Genomic DNA, 21828 nt, shown 5'->3' on the forward strand with positions numbered 1-21828 from the left:
ATCTCTACAGTTTTTTTGAGAAAAACTGCCTGTCACAAAAATAACTGTATACTGAATAAAATATGCTTTAATAGCTCCTTGTGTGGACAATTCATTCTGGAATAGGAAATAGCTGTGCTCTAGAATAATTATAGACTACTCACAAATTTAAGATATTATAACTGAAAAGTAGATGAACTCTGTTAGCAATAGGAGGTCTTCATTTGAAAAGAACTCGTTTATACCAAAATATAATTTTTCAGGAATAGTTATGACTGGTAGGAATCAGGCAAATTTTTTTGTCTTTACACAGGAAAAGCATGTGGTAATTCCACTGTGAAATCAAAGAAACCCTTTTTTTCCTGCTGCACTGCTTTTCGTCTTCTAAATGACACAAAGTATTTTTCTCCAAGACAGTGACTGTCACTAGGAGATCTGACTTTTAACACTAGAACAGAATCCTGTGCATTCATTTTGAATATAGTTTACAATCCCTTTTTGTTTCCAAATTGCTATTATTTTGTACTGATTGTGGGGATTTTTTGGGTAACTGAGCTCCCCTGTGTCCTTCTACCTTACTGAGAGCCAGAAGTGGATCTATCTGGAAATGTTACTCTAGTGAAGGAAGAAAATATTATGCCAAATTAAAAAAAAAGTCACTGTGTGGCACATGACCCCTATTATCACTGCCCACAAAAATTATGAGTTAGGGCACCATGGCAAAATCAAAATGTTTCAGGAAACTGTTCAGAACAGTTAGAAAATATGTATTTAAAACAATACAGAACAAAAGCATGTTAGCTCAAACCAGCTGAACTGCATTTCTTCTAATATGCATTTTGCTTTCCAGGCCTTTTAAGATTCTTTTTGGAATATGCAAAGCTATCAGGCATGGCTGTGGATGAGCTGGAAGACCATTACAGAGAGAACACAGAAAATGAGCACGGATGGGATTTAAGACTAGGAAATAGATAAGTAAATGTAATACTTAAGGAAGACTATGCAGTGCAGGTAAAAAAGTCAGTAAAGAAAATGAATGGACTGATAGTGGGTGGCCTCAATACTTGTGTTATGCAACAAGGTTTTCACACACAAGATGTCACTAGGCTCACACACACACACACACACAAAAAAAACCCCAGAATTAGTCAGGTTCTTCAGTCTAAGGAAAACAGGAAAATCACAGTGATTCACAGCAGCTGTGAAATTTGCCCAGCTTCCAAGCAGTAGGATATAGTTCTTCTACAATTCTGTATGGAAATGGGAACATATGTCTAAATTTCTGTTGTATTATTGCATGGGATAAATTAGGAAAGTAGTACTCTCCATAATGCAGCAGTTCACTGGGTTAGGATGTCTACTAGAATTTGCCTCTAAGAATACATAAATATGCTTTGTTGATTGCCAGTTCACTCTATTAGTTCACACTTTGAAGTGGATTTTACAAAATTCATAATTAATTCAGCCAGTAAAAGATTAAAAAAACCAGTGATGCCAATAGCATGTGAATTTTACCAGGCTCTATGTAACCTTTCTAAAAGACATCTTTAACCAGAATCCCAACTATATCATCTACATGATTTTCAAACCTCTCTCATACCAGATCACTTACTAAAAATATGCAACTAGAACTTCTTCGAGATATTTCAGGATAAAACTGTTTATGACTTACAGACTTCCTTCCTGATTTGGTCTAAATTCTTTGCTGCCAGAGGCTGTTATAGTAATAGTGTATTTATAATTCAAAATGGCTCATGAATCTTGGTAGAATTTAATACTTCCTTGATGATATTTTATGGTGAAGAGTCCTTATCTATTAAACACTAAACAAGGTCAAAGTGACAAGACATTCTCTGACTGATTACGTGACATACCGATACTTCCTCTTCTGCTGCAGTGTCCATATGGCTGTGAAAACTGCATCTGTCATCATCTTCATCCATATAAACTGGAGGTTCATGAGATGTCATGAAAGTTGAAGGTTTGAAAAGATGTTTATTTAAAGGATGTTGCCGTCTACTTGATGACTACAGTGAAAAAATGGTATATTTTTAAAAACATTCCTTGGCTATTACTTAAATAATCCTCATTGATAAAACTTTGCCTGGAATTTGTTCTTTCACTCTAAATATTCTATAATGTTTCCAATTGTATTTATATCTCTGTATCACAGCTGCAGTTCTTCTCCCCCATAACAAGTGGAATCCAATGAACAGTGCAACACTTTGGTAAAAATGCAGCAAGAAAGAGCCCTTACCATAAAACCCCAACCACCTAAACAGGTGAGTCTGACAGCAAGAGTAAAACACAAAGTAATGTTGTTACAGTTGTGAAGACTGAGGACCAGAGAGCAAAAATATTAAAAAACTTCCGACAGTGTGTGAGACTAAGGAAGTTATTTTGCACAGGTCCAAGAGACAAAAGGTCCATGCTTGACACGTATCAACTTCTTGTACTTGTGCCTTAGGAAAAAAAACCAGTCTAGACCTATTGTCCTGGTGTAGGAAAGATAAAGCAATTCATTGCAATAAAAAGACATTCTGAGTTAAAAAGAACTGCTCCCTAAAGGTTTTCATTGCCACTGCAAGAAAAAGGAACATAAAAAACATTAGATGAAATAAATTACTCCCTCCATTAGTGCACTTCTAGAAACTTTCAACTTTAATGCTGTCTGAAGGTGTAGAATGATGCCAGTTTTAAAAGAAGTGACTTAAAGGCACTTAGCCCCTATTACTTATTCCCCAGTGGGAGAATATTAAATATCAAAAAGAAGAATTTGGGGTGAATGAAACTGACTCAACCCCTTACTTAGCTGCTTTCCAGACTAGCAGTTTGACACTTAATGTCAAAACTTACATTCCTCGACTTAAAAAAACCCTACAGTGGAAATCCAAAATGTAAACATGAAAAGTGTTTTTTCTAACAATCAGAAAAGTGAGGATTGTTTTACACAGTGCCTAGCTGCTCACACAGCTAAAACAAAAGGAATACTTGCAATATTTAGTACTTTCTCCTTTTTTAGCAAGAGCTTTTATCCCAAAAGGTTCCTGTATCAGTTACAAACCTGTACTATTATAGTACAACCCTTTATTTCTAAAGAGGGATGTAGCCTTATTTTACAGTTGTGCATGGTTTAAAAACTAAAGGCACAGATGACACCAATGATTTAGATGGAATGCATCTCACAGACAGGAGTACCAGGAGGAATTGAGATTAGCTCTGTTCAATTTTAATGGAAGAGATGAAGTCTGTAGTAACAACTGGAAGGTGGTACCTCTGATCTGCAGAGCTACTACAGTGCAAAACCAACAAGAATTTCTTCTAAGACTAATGTACTGTATCTATTGTGCTGGATTTTTCCACTTTCTGCCTTATGATCACCAGCTACCTGAGTTTTGGTGCTTTTATGATTTCCCTTAAGATTTCTCTCTAAAATACATCATGTATAGATGGCATTTCAGCCTCAGCTGCCACAGTGATTTACATTTTCTGTTAACAGAAAACAGATCTGCATTCAATACTAGATCTGGAGTCAGGAAAGGACAACTGTGACTATGCTTATACTGCAGCACTGCCATGCATGACAGTTCTGTGACCTACAAATCGAACTCAGGATTTGAATTTTCTTCCTTTGGTGAAGAATGAACTAAAATATTACTTAAAAGCAGACTGTTAAAGATCATTTTCCCTGTGGGAAATATATCTCTAGATTAGGCTTAAAAGCAGGTGCACTAATGATATTATATAAGGATTACATTGAAAATGATAAGCCATAATTGAAGAACTGAATACTAGAGTCCTAAGTCTCTGATCCAGTTTTATTTTCACCAGCAGTAGGTAATGGTTATACAGGAAAATAAACTGATGCATCCTGCTTAATTTCCAGTATCATTAGTTAGAAGAGACATATGTCATATCAGTAGATATACAAAGCTAACCTCAACAAGATGTTCAAAAAGTGAACAGGTTTCTAACCTCTCCAGTAACCATTTAAAATAAGCAACCTGAATAATCCCCGTGGAGAAATGCAAGTATTTTCTTGTGAAGCATCCCTTTTGACACAAATCTTTACATTAAAGATATCTATGGTTCTTATTTTCCCATAGGTATGTGCTGTAAGTATTAGCATCCAGCTTTCAAATTTCTGTTAGTGGCAATAAAGCAGATAAACTGCAGTTACAGTTACTCAATATCAAAATTAGGACAGGCATGACCCAGGCTTCCAACAGCCCTTGCATTTCCTTTCTGCACATCATATCTCCATTGGAGACCTGGGAGTAACTGACCTGGTAAGGTGCTGTCAATCTGTGCTCTAAGCAGACAGTTCTATCAGCAGGCTGAGAGCTCAATTGCTCCATATACACTTTTTGTTTCCCTTTTTCTCTGCTTTATTTCTAACACAGGATACAAATATAACACAGAGATCCTGCTCAGCACAAACCAGGGCAGAACAACCTTACTCTTATGACCTGGCAATAAGGATGTGAATCACACTGCAAAACTGACCTAAATATAGAATATCTTCTAGATAGAAGCCTAAGAAAAACCTGTATGATGGGACTATCACTCTTGCAATGTCAGATTGTTAAGAATTTTACAGAAAATATGTTTTGCTCTTGATTATACTGGGTTTGCATACAGTGCAATCACTGTTCAAATTAATGAAAAACACAGTTAAAATGTCCCACATCAACTGATTAAGTACTCCCAGTGTTTATGAAATACAGTGATCTGCTGCCTGACAACATTACACTCATTCTGTAATGATGGTCTTTCCAAACAAAATTAACAGGAAAGAACAAAAGGTGTGACCAAGGTAATTGTAAGTGGTAGAGTTACATAGAGAACTCAAACAATTATAATTTTCAGAACTAAATTTTCAATGCCTGTTGAAATCAGCCACACAGTATTATACTACAGAAATTAACCCCAACTGCTTATGTAATTTGGAATTCTGACAGATGAATCTCCACAGTATTTAAGGTATCACTGTTTCCAGCTGGTTTTTTGGTTCTTCTGCCAGGAAGCACTTTTCCAATAGACAAGGTGGCAGACAGTCATGTCTGCACCTTCTCTGCCTCTGTTTATAGAGCACAATAGTAGATTAAAACCCTGGTGAAAGTAAAATGGTATTACCATGATGGATGGCAAACTGGAAAGGCTCCAATAAAAGCAATGTTTGCAGTAACTTCAGAGAATACCTGGAGACAACTAAGGGTGTGTAACACTTTAAATCATTGCACACCAGCTGTGGTAGATCTTTGTATCAACCCATGGACAGCAACTTTTGTTTCTAACCTTGCAAAGAACTAAATCTGCAAGTCTGCCTTTTTGTAGAATCAATGGAAAGTTTACTCTATTATTTATCAGAAAACATCGCGGATACTTGGATGCAAACCAGTAATGTTACTCCACAAAATGCCACTGTAAGGGGTTTTGAAGAAGTTTTGTAAATACTGAGTAAATTTAAAAAAACCTCAAACCAAATAAATAAAACGCCCATGAAACTTGAGACTGTCCTCTTTTACTGTCAATGGTATTAGTATCCAAGAGCACCTTAAAGATTATTTAAATCAAAATATGTGCACAGAAATTTAGTGTTTGCTTTTGTAAATTAAGATTTTCTGGGATCTTTTCTCATCCATTCCAAGATCAGAAAAGCACTGTATTTTAATGGACATCTTGGCCTTAAGCCTTTGCCTGAGCTAATTCAGCATGCTCAGTTACACATAATTTTCTATGGCTTTATTAATTAGAAGATTACTGTACAGTATGAATTTTAGAGTTCCTTATCTTCTTCCAACAGGGTTTTCATTATCACTTCCTGATCAGTTATAGTAAACTTACAAATGAAGAAGAAGTACCCCAAGACCATCATTCTACCCTGCCTGTTCAGCTGCAACCTGAACACTTCACCTTCCCAAGAGCTGTCATTGTGAAACCAGAATTAACATCCCACTCCATAGTGCTACTGGCAAAAGAAAAGGATTACCTCATTAAATAACTTTATTAATCTATTAAAAGTATTACTCAATTTCCCCATAAATGCAAACAGAAACACAGGATTCTGTGATATTGTCTCACCTTTTTGGAATATAAATATAAGTTTGGTGTTCTTCCTGGAACTGGAATACCAGCTTTAGTCAGTTTAATAAAATATTTCTGCACTCTACTGGCAACCTAGAAAAAACCAACATGCAACAACTCAATGTCAAATGAAATGTAACTGGTCTTCAAAGTTCTGCCAGGGTTGCTACACTGATTCAGAATAACAGGAAAAGAAATCCTCTGGATTCTACTTTGCAACAACTACTCTAACTCGTACCTATCTTGCAGTGCTGCATTTGTGCTATTTCCAGATGCTTTGACAGCTTTCAGAGAAAAAAAAATTACCCTTTAAAAATATGAAGAAGATCTTGCAAAAACTGTGATAGAAAGAACTTTAGTACTAATTTACTTCCTGCTGCAGCTAAACTCCTTCTTAGCAACGCCAAATACATTATCCATGGTTAGCACACAGAAAGTAGGTTTCCATTTATCAAATAAGCATGTCTATTTTTCAAGATGTGAAGAAATATAGATATGATGAGAAATGAGGAAATACACTATACTGAAGTACCTAATTATATTTTTATCTGAAATACACAAATGAAATAAAAGAAATTAAAATACTGTAAATCCAAAACATCAGCATTTTTTACTTCCGGTCAAAATGGAGAAATTCTGTCATCTTAGGAGAAAAATTCCAACAAGTCAGATGCAGAAATACTTGGTGTCTCCTCATCTGTGTCCTTCGTCTGTCTGTGATATTTACATTTCTGCCCATTCTAGAGCACTGAGGTACAGGCAATTGGGCACTACAGTGTAACTCAGCCTGAGCACAGCTGGTGTCACTACACTTGCCATATAGAATTAAATTCATGCTGTCAAGATCTAATGAACAATTAGGTCTGGCAACTTTGTCATGGGCTTTGGGGCACATTTAACATTCTGTATTTGAGATCCATTGTTATTGGTGAAATGCAAGCCCTGCTGCCACATTCTTAAGATGAAGTGATTACTGAAAAGACACTGAATTTTCTTTACTGATATTAAAAAAAAAAAAAAAGGAAAGATAAGGGATTACTTCTGGAAGTGTTTTACATGTTACCTGCTTTGCTGTTCTATTTCCCAGTTCATCTGCTATCTTCTGCCACCGTCGGGACTCTACCTCCTCTGGTGGATACTTCAAAAGCAACTGCTCCAGTTTTTTCTAAATCAACAGTGGAAAGGAATAAAATACATTTTTCCCAGTACAGTTATGAGCTGTCAAATATCTAAATACATGATTCTGATCTCCCAAGTGCTATAAACATTATCACACAATTGGCTTTTATGCTAATGTATGTTGCCACAGCTACAAAATTAAAGTTTCCTGTTACCTGTTCCTCTACAGTCCACAGCTGGTTAAAAGTTTCAGGTTTGGTCTCATCGCAAAGTCGCCCTCTTATCATCTGCTCAAATACAGGACATAAAATGGAATATGGTTAGAAAAACTATAGCTGGGATAATTGATTTAAACCCTCTTCCTACTGAAGTTAAACCAAAACCAAAGCAAAGCATGAGACTTCAAAACAAAATTTGTCGAAACCAAAGCTTAGTTCCAAGATCTGAGTACAGGAGTGGCATGTCATCACCAACATGAACATTTGAAGTAACAGTTAAGACACTCATCCTCCATACTCAAAAGAGGGGGGGGGAAATATTACTACTTTGCAATTTTTTTTCTTTCCTTTTGAACAGCTACCTGTGGACGACTGTTTGTGGAACCTTCTGGACCATCACTTAAAGGCAAGACAGAGTACGAAACAGACTCTCCATCCTTCTTGGGATCCAAAGGACTTTTTGGTCTTGCAGGGATACCTACTGTAAGCAACACAAAGGAAGAATTATTGAACTTCCACACTGGTAATTTCTTTCTTGTACCATATGCTCACTTTCTTTTACCTTTGTCAAAAATCAGCTTCACTCTCCTACTGTTACGTTTTCGGTTTTTGAACTCTCTCTCAAAGTTTCCAAGGCTAGTGGTGTATTGGTCCCAGGCAATCTCAGGGAGCTGAACAACCCTCTGAGGAAATGGAAGACCCATATCAACCTGAAAAAATAAGAATGAAAAGTAAAAAGTAATATTTAATGCAATCACTTTATATCCAAACCAAAACCTACAGATACTGAAATGCTCCAAAACCCAATGCTGCTTTTTATTTGACAGAAGAATGGAAAACCAGAATTTCTGAAGTGCCATGCAGCACAGTTTTTTTAAAGAGAAGGTGAGATCTTTCAAGAATTATACACAACAGTGCATATAATATATGCAGCGGCACGGTCAATGATGGCTTATTGAGCATAAAAACTTTAAAGTGTGCATTTCACAGCTGAAATCAGGTGTTTGACACTTCAATAATCTGTTTCTGACTGTCCTTTATTAAACATACCATCAGCTGAGAATGTGCACCTTTATTAACCCAGGAACTCAAAAGATTCAGAGTTTTATCACCTGCTACCTCAACTCCTCCCATCAGAGAAATCTATGCCTGTTTTGGACTGATTTTGCTGTCTTCTGCCTACAACAAAACTCTTGCAAAGCTCACCTCTTTATTTAAAGGTCAACTGCAAAACTATCATTCCTTTGGTCCTTTTTGGACAAAAGTACATCAGAGTACTTGAAACTGTCATTGGTACTTCCCCATAAAATGACTAGCAAATGCAACACTTACATCATGCATGCTAGTAACTAATCTCAAAAGAAAGACAACTACTGAAACCAAGGGTCTTACATGTGACCTAGGCAGCTACAGACCTAGGGAAAGAGAACCATAACTTCATTCTTCACTAAAATACATGCTGCTATCACACTAGAAGGTAACATGTTTGCCAGTGGTAGATGCTGCAGTGATACAGGATTCAGGCTGAAAACATTTCTTGAGTACTCCTGTTACTACAAGGATTTATAAACCTTGAAAAGAAAATTTTCCTTACAGAAATGGATTCTCCTCTATCAGACAATATTCAATTCTGTTATCTGTAACTCGGGTGTGTTTTCTAGTGTTCACTTTGGGTTTGGAATAAAGACTACATCTCCTGCTCTTTAAACATGCCCTACCAAAGTCATTTAAAGCACAAAATTTCATTTCTCAAATGAGAAAGATGAGAATTTTTTTATCTGATACTTCCAGTCACGTGTAGACTTCAAGCTGTCTTAAAATACCTACACTATAATTCAAAATTTAACAATTTCAATTCTACAAACCAAAAAAAAAAGGAAATGAAGCATATCTGATAAAATTATTGAAGACCTATGTCTTACAGATCCAGTAAGAAAGCAAAGAGCTATTTCTGCTCAGCAGTTAAAAGATTTTAAGCTCATAATTTTTATGCAAGTATGTATGTGTGTGTATATATATATATATATATATATATTCTTCAATTTCTACAGAGGCTGAATTACTAGTTATTAAAAAAAAATCCAAGGAAGACTTAGGAAAAGTCCATAGAAATACCTTCTTCTGGAGTCTTTCCACAAATCCAATAGGATCTTTCAGTGCTTCTCTCTGGTGTCTGCCTAAACTTTCAAGGTCTTGAACTGCTTGAGTACGTTGAGCCTCGAGTACAGCAATCGTCTGTAACAGTCTCTGATAACTACAGAGACAAAGGAAAACATCTCACTGCAATTGCCTTTAGAAGTGACACCCCCCACCTAAACACTAGCCATGGTTATCTGCCAGAACCTACCAGAGTTCATACCTTATCTGAACCATTTCATAAACATTTTTACTGAATTAAAGTAAAAATAAACTAATTTTAAGACTATATGAATTTATATAAACCCATAAGGGAAAATATATTTAACTATCCAGTGGCTTCCTTTAAACCTGTAAATTCTACAGTAGCTGAAACAATATGGTATCAGGGACAACCTATATTCATATTCTCAACAGCTGTAACCAATAGGCTTTGCTTACAAAGTTAAAAATACTACAAACAAAATGAGCTAATTTCTCTTCAACATCTCAGCTTCCTTCTACCCCAATACAAGTGGCTGCCACAGAATTTTAACATTTCCCTCAACCATCCAAACGTTGGACAGGAATGGTTTATTAACACAGCATTTTATAGCAGCCCCACCTCAGAACAGAATATGAGAATCATTTTCAAAATGTAACAACAATTCAAGGGATAAGTAATTTGCAAAATAAATTCAAACCAGATTCCCCAAAGAATACAGAAGTTTAATGAAAATGTCAGAGTTCCCTCAAACATGTTCCCCCAGAGTCACAGACAATTTGGAGTGTCTATTTAACAGACACGTTCAAGCATCACTGGTGGGACAGTAATGAGTGCATTCCAAACTGGTTTTCATAAAGCTAACTCAGACTCTGGAAATCAGATGACATTTTAACACATCCTTTATAAAGTTAACTACATTTAATACCTTTTATTAGCTTTAAAGTAACAGCTGCCCAGTTCAGTTTCTGAAACCCATGGCCCCTGTTGTTGCAAATTATTATGTATTAACTTTTTCATGACAATGTTTTCTGACATTTAATATTACAACTGTAATTTAGTTCAGCACAAAATACACATACTAAAATCAGGTAAAAGCTGGTCACTAGTACAGTATTTCAGTATATTTTCTTTCTGTCCCCTTATTGCTAAAACAAAGACAAGCCTGGTACAATTAATTCCATGTGTACTACAGAAAAGATCCAGAGTTTAGTGAGGTAATTCAAGTTTTTCAACTGACTGCACTACTAATTGGGTAAGGCTTTAAGTGGACAGAAGTAAACAGTCTTAAGGCAAAGTATAGGCTTTGTACCTTCAAATATTTAAGCTTCTACCTTAAATTGCTGCCTCTCCATGAGAAGAAGTAATTTTCTTTCCACTCAAATGTAACATTTACAAACATAAAATAAAGCTATACTTTTTGAAGTTTGAAACTAAAATACCGAGTTCATTTAAAAACAATAGGACACGATTCTGTTATGGATTTATTGCTATGTACATTTGTCTGCATATATTCAGGTTTACATGGCACCAAGACCTAAAACGCTTATTTATTAGGCCATCAATACTGAACAGTACTGAGTGTTTTCACTACTGGGAAAGTACTCCAGTTTCTTCTAATCAAAATAACACTGCATAAAGTGAGATAATTAATGTGACTACTCAGCAGGTGAAAAACTAACTCCAGCAACAGCTAACAAAGGTGGTGACACAAATGAGAACTGCCTGAGACAACAGCAGGGCTCAGGCTGTTCAGGAGTGCAGGAGGCAGTGGCTGTGCATGAAGGTTTTTACCCAGACCCTGCCCACAGCATGTGTGAGCCCTGGAGGCTCCAGGGAAATCAAACAGGCAGGATGCCAGCAGATGCAGCTGTAACAACACAGAAGAGCTTAAGGATACCTGGGGAGAGGATTTACCCTGGACAACAAAAAGCCTGTTTCCATCAGCAGGTGCCCCAACTTGTGTTAACAGAGCCGCAGTTCAGCAGCTGCACAAATTTGCATCTAAAAAAAGGCAGGTATTTAACTTTTCTTTCTTGAGCCATTTTACTTCATTTATTCAAATTGTATTTAAGCAATTGATTTTCTAAATGAAACTGAAAGAAAGGTAATAATTTCATTTAAAACATGTAAATACATCGAAGTAAAAAGCAACCAAATGTTGGAGATTTAAATGAAGCAATAATTTAATGATGATTCACATGTGTAAAGGGAAGAAAGAAATCATCTTAATGAGGTAGCCTTAAATAATTTAGCTGGAATGGAAAGAGATGAATTTACATTTGGGGAAAAACAACACAAATCCAAGAATATTCAACTTCAGTTACTTCCCTCATTAAAGCATTCACATGACCTCACTGAAGTGGTCTTTGTGGAATTAAGTAAAAATACAAGAATGCCAGGATCATTCAAAAAACCTGTCACATGATACTGATCTGTAGCTACAGAGTAGCACTACAATTTGAGAAGAGGGGTCTTTGAACCAATTGTTCAGAATGAAAGATTTCCCAGCACTTTTTCGTAGCTCTACTAAGATATGGATTAACTTGGAGCTATTTACTTTAACTCCCATATTCTGTTTTTATGAATTAATATATTCTGAAGCCCAAGATTAAGACTGCAGTTTTATCAAGTGAGTATCAGAAGTACTGAAATATCCAAAAATAGGGATTTTGGGATCTTTCATTACCTGGGAAAAAATTTTGAAAATACTATCCTGAAATATACAGCCTGCATACTCCATATTCTGGTACTTGCTGCCGAACTGCATTCTCCCCAAACCACTGCACATCCCTTTCAACTTCCAAAGGTCTGCAAATGTTCTTTTAAGTTATGAACAACTACAATTCCCACAGGCTTGTACAGGCTCTCTCACCCTGTATGACTGTAATAAAGCCAAATATTTCTCTGAAAAAGCAGCAAGCTACATAAAAACACAAACACACTGAGCCTTTCTTGAAGCCTCTGTCAATTCTGGCTTCTTAGCCTCAAATGCTACCAGAATGCTCCTGCTGCATTTTGCCAGAGATCATGTGAATGAGTAATTTCCAGGAGTATTTTAAAAAAGTGGCTAACAATTCCACTTTCTATCTTTCCAGATTCTTTGTAAGTAAGCACAATTCTGATCCAAACTACCTCCTGCAGTTGTGTTAAAATTCTCCAAAATTGAAAAAATCTCTATAAAAAGTAGCTCATTAATGTGATGCAAAACCAGCTGCACCCTTGAATGAGGCACTCAAAGAGCAACCAGGTCTACATCACCCAGCTACAGTTGCATCATTTTCTCTGAAAGACCTGTCAGGAATTACCAAGGAAAATTATCCCACATCCTTTGCCAAAATCAAACACTCATGAGTAAACTCACAGACAGGTTCCTTCCACTGACTGAAGTTACACTTTCCTCAATGCTAAATACTACCTTGTTAGCACATAAAAAACCCAAAGTTTTCTTTGCAGGAAAACTTTCACTCCAAAGAATGCAATTCTGTTTCCACAATCCCAGTATTAAAACACTTTGCAAGTTCTTACTTCATCTTAATTGCCAGGAATCTTCTGGATGAACACTTGAATCATTCCCCACAGCACAAAACAGCTTCAGAATCTCTGCTGAAAAACCTTGATTAACATAGGGTTTGAGGGACCTATATTTCAAAAAGGAAAGCTGCTTCTTACAGATTGACAGTGATCAGCAGAAATTCCTGCTGATTCAGTTTTTCTTTTGCAGTGACAAGTATTCCACTCTTTTGGACTGCTCCATGAAGTAATTACCACACAGCAGAGTCAGATTTCTGGAAGTCATGCCATAAGTAATTAGTTCTTACACAATTAATTTCCATGAATCTTGTTCTCATAGTGATTAGGGACACAGCAGCCTCCTCTCTTGCCTGTGACAAAACTTGAGGACAGCACAGCTATTGCCTTACTGTGACCTACATGCATTCTGATCCAGTTTGCTGAGATCTACTTTCAAAATGCTTCTCCCCTCCATTCTTTCCCTTCTAATAGCATTTACATTTCCCATCAGAGTACTCAGAGTCACATTACAGATTTCAGTTTCTCTGCTGTCAGGACCTAACAGCAACCTTTAGAAACCACTCTACGAATAGGAATCAATCTGCCTTAGCAATGGCATGTTTCTTAAGCTCTTTTCTTCTATACCAAATAACTTGGCACTGACCTATAAAAGGGGCCACATCATTCAGATTTTTAAAAGAAATAATTTAATTTTTACAGTAAGAGTCTGTCAGTCACAGAGTCTCTCCACGGTTTCTGCAGGTTTCCTCTCCCTTGAAGAGAAGAACATCCTTAGTTGAATGAGTGATGTGAGCAGCTGATAGTACAAGACAAAGATTTTACCTTTCAGGTAGCTAAATCAAATTAGTGGGGGAAATAAAGTGGCTGTTGATAACATTCACACAAAAAAAAAAAAACCAAAAAAACCCAAAAAACCCTCTAAATCAATATCCAAAGTCAGTTGAAATTACTTTGGCAGCTACACTTGCCTTACATCACTTAGTACCTTGCAAAAATATGTACTTTGATGACTAATTAAAAAGAAGTTATTTATCCTCTTGACTTCTAAAATGCTGTGTAGCTGGTGGTCATCAATTTCCACTCCCAAAACTAACTGCATTTCTCCAGTTATATAGTTTACAGGATGTTAAAATGTAAGTACCATCAATTCTGGAGGGCTCTGACACTAAAAGTGAGTACTGTAATTTAGAAGTACTCATTTGTTCTTGTGCAGGTAGGAATTGTTTTACACGAGGGTGTACACATGTCTCATAATAAAACACAGCTAAAATATATATAAAAAAAACTTGGTTATTTTGTATTTCCAAGAGCTCTGACACAAAACTGGTTGTTAGTTACCAGGAGGATTTGAGCAAGTCTTTGTTTCATTGCCATCTGCTGGCACTCCAGCAAAGTACAGATTACAACCTGCTCAACCCAGGTCATTTATTACTCTGGACTTTGGTCTACTGACAGCAATTTAAAAAAAATTTAGCATCCTTCATTAGATGCTAAGAGAAAGTATTGGATATTAAAAATGTAAAGACTTTAAATTATGTAGGAAAAAGGAAACATTAATTGAGCTTAGAATTTCCAAGTTACCCAAGGAGCTGTAGTTAAAGAAATTGGCTCCCTGGAGAAACCTGTGAATCAGATCAAACACAACCCCGTCATTTCAAAGAAGTATGTTTTTTTTGTTTGGGCTTAGTTTGAGTTCAGAGATAACAGAAAATGCTCCCAACTCCTAAGCTTGGCCTGAAATCTTTGCCAGTGTCACAACACAGTTATTACAACACAGTCATTACAATACAGTAATTTTGACCCTACAGAGTTTCTTGACAATTATTCTGATGTGTAACGAAGATTTTAAAAAATCTCTAACTGCACAAGAGCCTGATGCAGAATGGCCCCTCTTTGATCTCCCTTCAGAAACAGAAAAAAGTTAAAGGGTATAATCAATAAAGAGCATTCATATATCAACCCCTGCCAGGGCTTGTAAAGCACCTATGCCAGGAGGAAGCAGCATATGGTGGATTTTTACCTACCTAATGCTTAGACACTATGACCAAGGTAATCTACTTAGAGGCTTTTCTACAACTCCTTACTAAACTCTGGCTTAACCTCTTTACACATACTGTCATTTACTGCACTTTCACTATGCATATTTAATATTCACGCTTCAGACATCCTAAAGTATTTCAAAGGTAAGTAAATAATTAAATTGCATCTCTATGTTATACATTAAACAACTGAAGTACATATTATATGGCTTCTTCAAGTCTACTGAGCCAAGAATGGAACACAAAGCACTATTTCTAGATGTCAGCCTCATGCCTATTTAAAATAAAACAGAATTAACCCAAAAAGGACATTTTTAAAAACCCAACAAATCCTAAGGCAAAAAAGCAAATCGTACTGCAGTAATTTACTTGGAGGCAAAAGAACCATTTTCCACTCAAATTTTACCTTTCTTTCAACAGCTTCAGATTTTGTGTTTCAACCACCTGAAAATAATTTTATTGTTTATCAACTTGTGATGTCCCCTTTGTTAAATTTTTAACTCTTCCCCAGAAACAGAACACACACCCATATATTTCTAGAGACCTCATTCTCATCAAGAGCTGTCCAACACACTCAGCAGGACTTAATATTAGCTGCACAAAAGCACCCTTATCAAATACCCACATTTCCAGCAACTTTTCAGAATTTTTAGTAGCAATTAGGTCTCTGTGCCTCTAAAAAACCACAGAATTTGTTTCAGTCTTGCCAACAAAACAGCACCCATCAGTCCTCTCCCAGTTAACACAGTTTAATACAGCTTTTTGATATTGACAGCACTCTAAACCATCTGCCTGCAGGACAGTGACATTCAGCAGGGAAGATGATACAGGTCCCTGTCATTCCTCTATTTTCCAGGCTTGAACTGCATGAGATAATGACAGAAATTGTTTTCTTCACAAATGGCACAAAGACAGACTGACACCACACCCCAAACTTTTTCTCCTTCCCTCTCACCATCTCTAATGAGAATGGTCTCAATTGCTTTCCTGAGGGAAAAATATCACAGATTCCTCCGGCATGCCCACTTGAATATTCTTCTCTAGAAGGATGCTGGGGTAAGCAAACAATCAGAGGGAGCTTTATTCCAGAGACAAAGTAAGAGCGACCCATGTTCCCTTGAAACTGACCCAGCTGCACAGAAATCCTCAGGTAAAACAAGCAGAGAAAGCTGACAACACTGATTACTGAACTCCTTCAACTCACTCTAAATTAGTTTTTGCAGGTTTTTACCCAAACAAGACAAACACATACACTCAATCATTCAGGTGTATATTCTTGCTCTAGGAGCAAACATATCCCCTCAAGTATCTGTTGCAGTGATATCTGAATATTAGAACTGAATTACAAGAATAGATCTACAATCTAACAGCAATACAAAGCATTATTCACCAATATTTTTTGGCTAAACAAGTGGAAGGAAAGTTAGAAATAAGGAAGAAAATTAGTAAAATATGTATTTTTATAAGTACTCACTGTAATAAACCATGGACAAACACAGCTGGTCCTTGGCTTAGGAAGCACAAAACTTTCAAAGATTGCTATACAAAACAGCAGCAGCATTTTTACTTTGAGCTATCCAAAGCAAAATAAAAATGTGCAATAACAAAAAAAGAAAAATCAGCTGGCTATTCCTACCAAGAACAAAGTTTTAAGGAAACCAAATAGTAGGACCTTTCTAACTCTCAAAGACATGAGTTGTACCAAAGGAATAACTGATTAGGACTCCCTGCTGACTGAAAGCAGGTAGTACAATATGTAGTACTCATTCAATTTCTTTTTAAAAGATACTGCTGGTCAGTTTTGCAGTTCATCTCAGCTAGAGATGCTGTTAGAACTTCATGAAAGACCAGAACAAAAACTTAGAATTAGTCATGAAGCAATTTCAAGCTGGGTTAGTTAAAACTGACAAATAAAGACAATCCATTCTCAAAGCAAATGGCAGTCACTTTGTTCTTGTCTTCTAGGTGGCATCATTATGCCTACTAATATTTTAGTGATCCCTACCAAGCAGGCAATTATGGTGACATTAATTTATTCCTTGTTCCACCACACAACTTTACACTGACATAACTGGTATAACCACAATTTACTGCTTCTGCTTTTAAGTGTCCTTGTGTCAGCAGCCAAAACCACAGCAGAGCCTCACTCTCCACACAGCTGGCCTGGGTCAATACATTACTGCCCCATCTTTTCTTGGCTTTCCTGTTCTTTGTTTTTAAATCGGGACTGTGATTCCTATGGCATTTGATATTTGTTTCCAAGTGGTATTTCCTACAACCAAAACCATTTTTATTATTTATTGATCCTTACTTTTCCAGTTTAGATGAATTTACTAATGAGCATCCTTAGAAATGGTAAGCATTTCCAAATGAACAAGCAGAAAAACAATTTTCTACATTTTCTTGTATTGGATTAATAGGTTTCTTGTTGCTTGTGGCTGGATTTTTTTGAAATATTTGTGTATTCTTCCCCTCCAAGATTTTTGGTCCATGTTGACCAAAGAAATTGGAAAGACAAACTGAATTCTCGTGCATTCTCCAAAAACTGGCAGCTTGGAAAGGAGGCGAGACCATAACTACTGTCACTACAAGAGACAGGAAAGCAAAATTCAACTGTTCCTTGTCACATTCCTCCATCAATCCACCACCCCACAGATCCAGAGGCACCACACCAAGGCAGCCAACAAGGAAACATCTCTGCACTGGAAGAGATCTCTTCCACGAGTGGATTGCTGCAGCAGAGGACTCTTGGAAGTGCCTACACATATGTAGGCAGACAAAGAAAAGCAGGCAAACCAGGAAGGAATTCAATGAGTAAAGGACACAAATCCAAAAGAAATCAAGCTTTACTTTTCACAGGATGCACTATTTAAGTGAAGACTGTATTGTGTTTGCCAGTGCTGTTCACTGGGATGATGCTGTGGCTGGCAGCAAGATGCCTCTGTTCAGGGAAGAAAAACAAATGTGACAAATGTACCTGACATTTAATGGCTTCCACAGTGTGCTCATTCCTAGGGAGCAAAAAGCTGATGCAGCACATGCCCAAGGCATCTTGCAAAGTAAGGCCTCTAGTCTTTACTGAATAATTTATGTAATTAAAAAATATGATTCTATGATTACAACATTCTTAAGCAAACATTAATCTTTAGTCCTGCAAAAATTCTGTGTCACATAACTTTTCCTTTGACAAGTATGTATAGACAGAAATTATCTTACAGAACATGATATAACAGTAAAGCTGGCAGTAAAGAAATCTCAAAATAATTCATATGTTAAGCTGTAGTAAAATACAAGGATTTAATACATAATTGTGGTTGCATGCCTGTTATACTGTCAGATTTTAATAATACAATTACCTGCCAAGGCAAACTGAAGTTAATCAGAAGTCATATTACAAGTATCTAATTGATTTCCATTGTATTTCTATTTTGTGGATCAACTACCTGCTGCATCCAACTACTACATAATTTTATTTAGAGCCAATCTTGGTTTTGGTTAGTTAGAACACAGACCCATCTACCAGACAATAGAAACTACTCTTTGTGAAAACGTTTTAAGTTTTACAAATTTTAGTTTTCATGTTTTAGTTTTACATTAATAGGTAATTTAAAGAAAATATCACTGTATGCCACACAAGTTTTGTGGAACATAGGATGAATAAAATCACATTGTAATCTAATATATATGGCATTTATGCTTGGTTTTCTATTAACTTCTCTTTTCACTAAAATTGCATTAACTCTTTTATATTGGTGATATATTCTACAAATCACTCAGAGGTAAGGATTAAAACTGCTCCTATGAAAAGTAACCTGATTTACACCAATTCCTTTTATTCCTTAAGATGAAACAAAGTTCCCACAGACTAAAACTGACCTCTCAAGAAAATGAATTGCTAGCTACATGACAAAATTACAAAGGAATGTTAAGACTTATCTGTACTTTGAAATAAATCCCTACTGTGTGATCAATTTAACTTTAGTTTGGAGACATAGAGCTGAATATACAGGCTTTATTTATAAAACTGATCTATTATTATTAGCCAATATATTCAAAGACAGACATGGATATTTTTATCTTTTCCAGTTAATGAAAAATCATGGTGCAGATAAAGTTAGAATATCAGAAATTTAGAAAGAGGACATCACAGTTACACTTTAAGAAGACTGTGTTTAAGGCAGTTCTCAAATAACTGGTATGGCAAGGTGCACCAAGTCCTATTCTAGCCATTCAAGTGCAGTAAGATGAACTTCTATACAGAACTGCTTTAATTTGATTCTCTAGGCAGAAAATTTGTGACTGAGTTAAATACAGCACCTATGTCACAGGAAATGCTAAAAATGTTTTTCTTTCTCACATTCATGTAATATTAAAGGTGGATCCAAAGACAAACAGTACTATCATCAATTGTTAAGTATATGTAAATCTGATTGTTGCATGATCCTGCACGGTCGTCTGTGTTTTCAAGATCTCTGCAACAGTACAACAACATGGATTATTGTAGGCAATAATCCACAAGACTGGGCTTTAAGAGATGTATTAAAATCCTCATTTGATCTGTCTTCACTTTAAATGCCAGTGCAGGTGTTGTAATTTTAAATATTATCAAGTAATAAAGATACATGAAAATACCTATCTACTGAACAAGGTCCTAACTCTAAGAATTAAATGTCTGTAGGGAACTGCTCGTGCCCCTAAGGCTTCTTTTTCAGTGATCTTGCTCCAGGTCCAAGTGGTTTCTGTAAGGCCAACTGCAGTTTACAGAGTCCTAGAAATGCATTCTCTATCACATTATATGCTTGTGACACCCCAATTCCTCTATCTCATTTTCATCTAGAACCTGGGACTAAGAGTCAAACACAGATTGTCCCTTCGTGCAAGCTAATACCTGCCAAACGTTACAAATCTCCAAAGGAAATAGAGAGGAAGAAGAAGAAGAAAAAAAAACAAAACCAAAAAAGGGCACTAAATGAAACACTGGGCAAAGGCAGTAAGTTCTGAGAATAAAATGCTGCACCAGACAGAAAATTAAAGTAAGCTGCTGCAGTATGAGACAGAATTACAGCATAAAAAGATACAGCAAAGACATATGAGAAATGCCTGAGGAAAGACATATGCAAAATACTAAGCACAGCATATAAAATTCAGCAAAGTACAAAGTTTTAAACCGGGAAGTTCAGTCCTGATGAAAGTATCTCAGGAGAAAACGCACACATTTCTGAGCTAGAACATAGAAGCAAAATTCTCAAATATACACTAAACCATACTTTTCTCAGAGCAGTTACAATACACAAAAATTCCAATTATGTGTGTAGCAATAGACAACATCAACAACACTTCACAACTATGCAACCCCCAGATCAGTCTGTTATTATCTACAAAAATGTCTATGTTGTGATAAAATTTCTGCTTAGAGATCTCATCTCTGTCTTTGTAGGACAGATCTATTTTAATAAAGAAGTTGTGGTAACATCCATCATTTCAGCCTTCTCTCTGAATAATAGTATTCCATAATCTGTGACAGTTATTTTTCCTATGATATCATTCAGTTTTCCCAGAAATATTAATATATGAATATTGCTTAAACATGTTAATATTGCAAGAAAATTCATACAGAAATATGACAATTTACAATTAGGGGTTTTTTTCTTATAGCAAGTCTTATCAACAGCTCCTAAAGTTTTCAGTATATTCATATTTTATCAATGTCACAATAATTTCTTGGAAAGTGAAAACCAACTGTATGAATACGTATGTTACCAAGCTATGCAATGTAACAAGAAATAATATAAATTTACAGCCATATAAAAATGCTTCCCTGCCAAAAAGGAATGTATTTTTTTTTCTGCCATGGAACATCTGAAGAATTATACTAATGTCATCCTGGAGAAATTTGCCTCCTCAAACAAGCTAAGATGCTAATGTTAGAACTGGATTTTCAAAAAGAAGAGAAACATAAACCAGAGAAAATAATCACCCATAATAATCCCAAACTGATGAAGGGCAGAAAACGAAAACTGTACCATTTGAAGATGTGACACACAGAACACCAGAACACTTGGCTTAGCCAGATCTACCCCAAGCAAAGTGAATATTCTTTACCTCCAGCTGAACCTGCATTAATAGCATGGAAACCCTGGAATTCTTTGCATCTGACCCACCAGAGAAAACATTTCTGATAAACTGGCAGAGTTCGGGTCTTTTTTTTAGTTTAATACTTTATACAGTAAGTACCAAATGATTAAACAAGGCTATAATTAAGACACTATTCAAAAACTGTTACACATGAATTAAGAGCATCCTCTAATGAACTTTGCTATTTTTAAAACTGGATAGAGGACACAGTGCACTGCACTTGATTTACTCTTGAAGCATGAAATTCTAGATAAATGACAATTGCACTCATATGTCAAAATATTGACCAAAGTTCTTTAGAAGGATCCTATTACCATGCAGAACCATCAAAATACCAAACTTATAAATGTAAACAACAAAAAAGGATGGCATGTAGCTTTCCAGTTCTATCAAAAATTTTTTAAAAGAAAAGATAAGGCTAACACTCCCTTCTCTCAGCAGCATGCTTCCCTTTGGGAAAACAGAAATATAAGAGAGAATAAAAACCATTACCACTTTTGGAATTTTGCATTCAGGCACCAAGTTAGGTGCAAGCTACCAAGTCCTACTTGCAATTTCAAAAGCTCCCCAACAAGGTCTCACACACAGGCTGCCAATC

General features: G+C 36.1%; 1 protein-coding gene across 6 annotated transcripts in view; it reads right to left on the reverse strand.

Annotated features, from left to right (window-relative positions):
- ZZZ3 (zinc finger ZZ-type containing 3) overlaps nt 1–21828 on the reverse strand; it is a 58486-nt gene that overhangs the window by 5342 nt on the left and 31316 nt on the right. For 4 of the 6 annotated variants that reach the window (XM_018912335.3, XM_009088618.4, XM_030226495.2 and 1 more), the window contains exons 4-10: nt 9519–9657; nt 7966–8113; nt 7766–7884; nt 7401–7472; nt 7130–7231; nt 6064–6159; nt 1854–2006 (exon numbers count right to left, since the gene is read on the reverse strand). In XM_018912335.3, coding sequence (XP_018767880.1) covers nt 1854–2006; nt 6064–6159; nt 7130–7231; nt 7401–7472; nt 7766–7884; nt 7966–8113; nt 9519–9657 — 829 coding nt within the window. The remainder of the gene's footprint in view (nt 1–1853; nt 2007–6063; nt 6160–7129; nt 7232–7400; nt 7473–7765; nt 7885–7965; nt 8114–9518; nt 9658–21828) is intronic. The other 2 variants (XR_007778043.1, XM_050977222.1) reach the window with 2 other exon arrangements.

This window comes from Serinus canaria, chromosome 8, assembly GCF_022539315.1.
Source record: "Serinus canaria isolate serCan28SL12 chromosome 8, serCan2020, whole genome shotgun sequence".
In the NCBI taxonomy this organism is placed as follows: Eukaryota; Metazoa; Chordata; class Aves; order Passeriformes; family Fringillidae; genus Serinus; species Serinus canaria.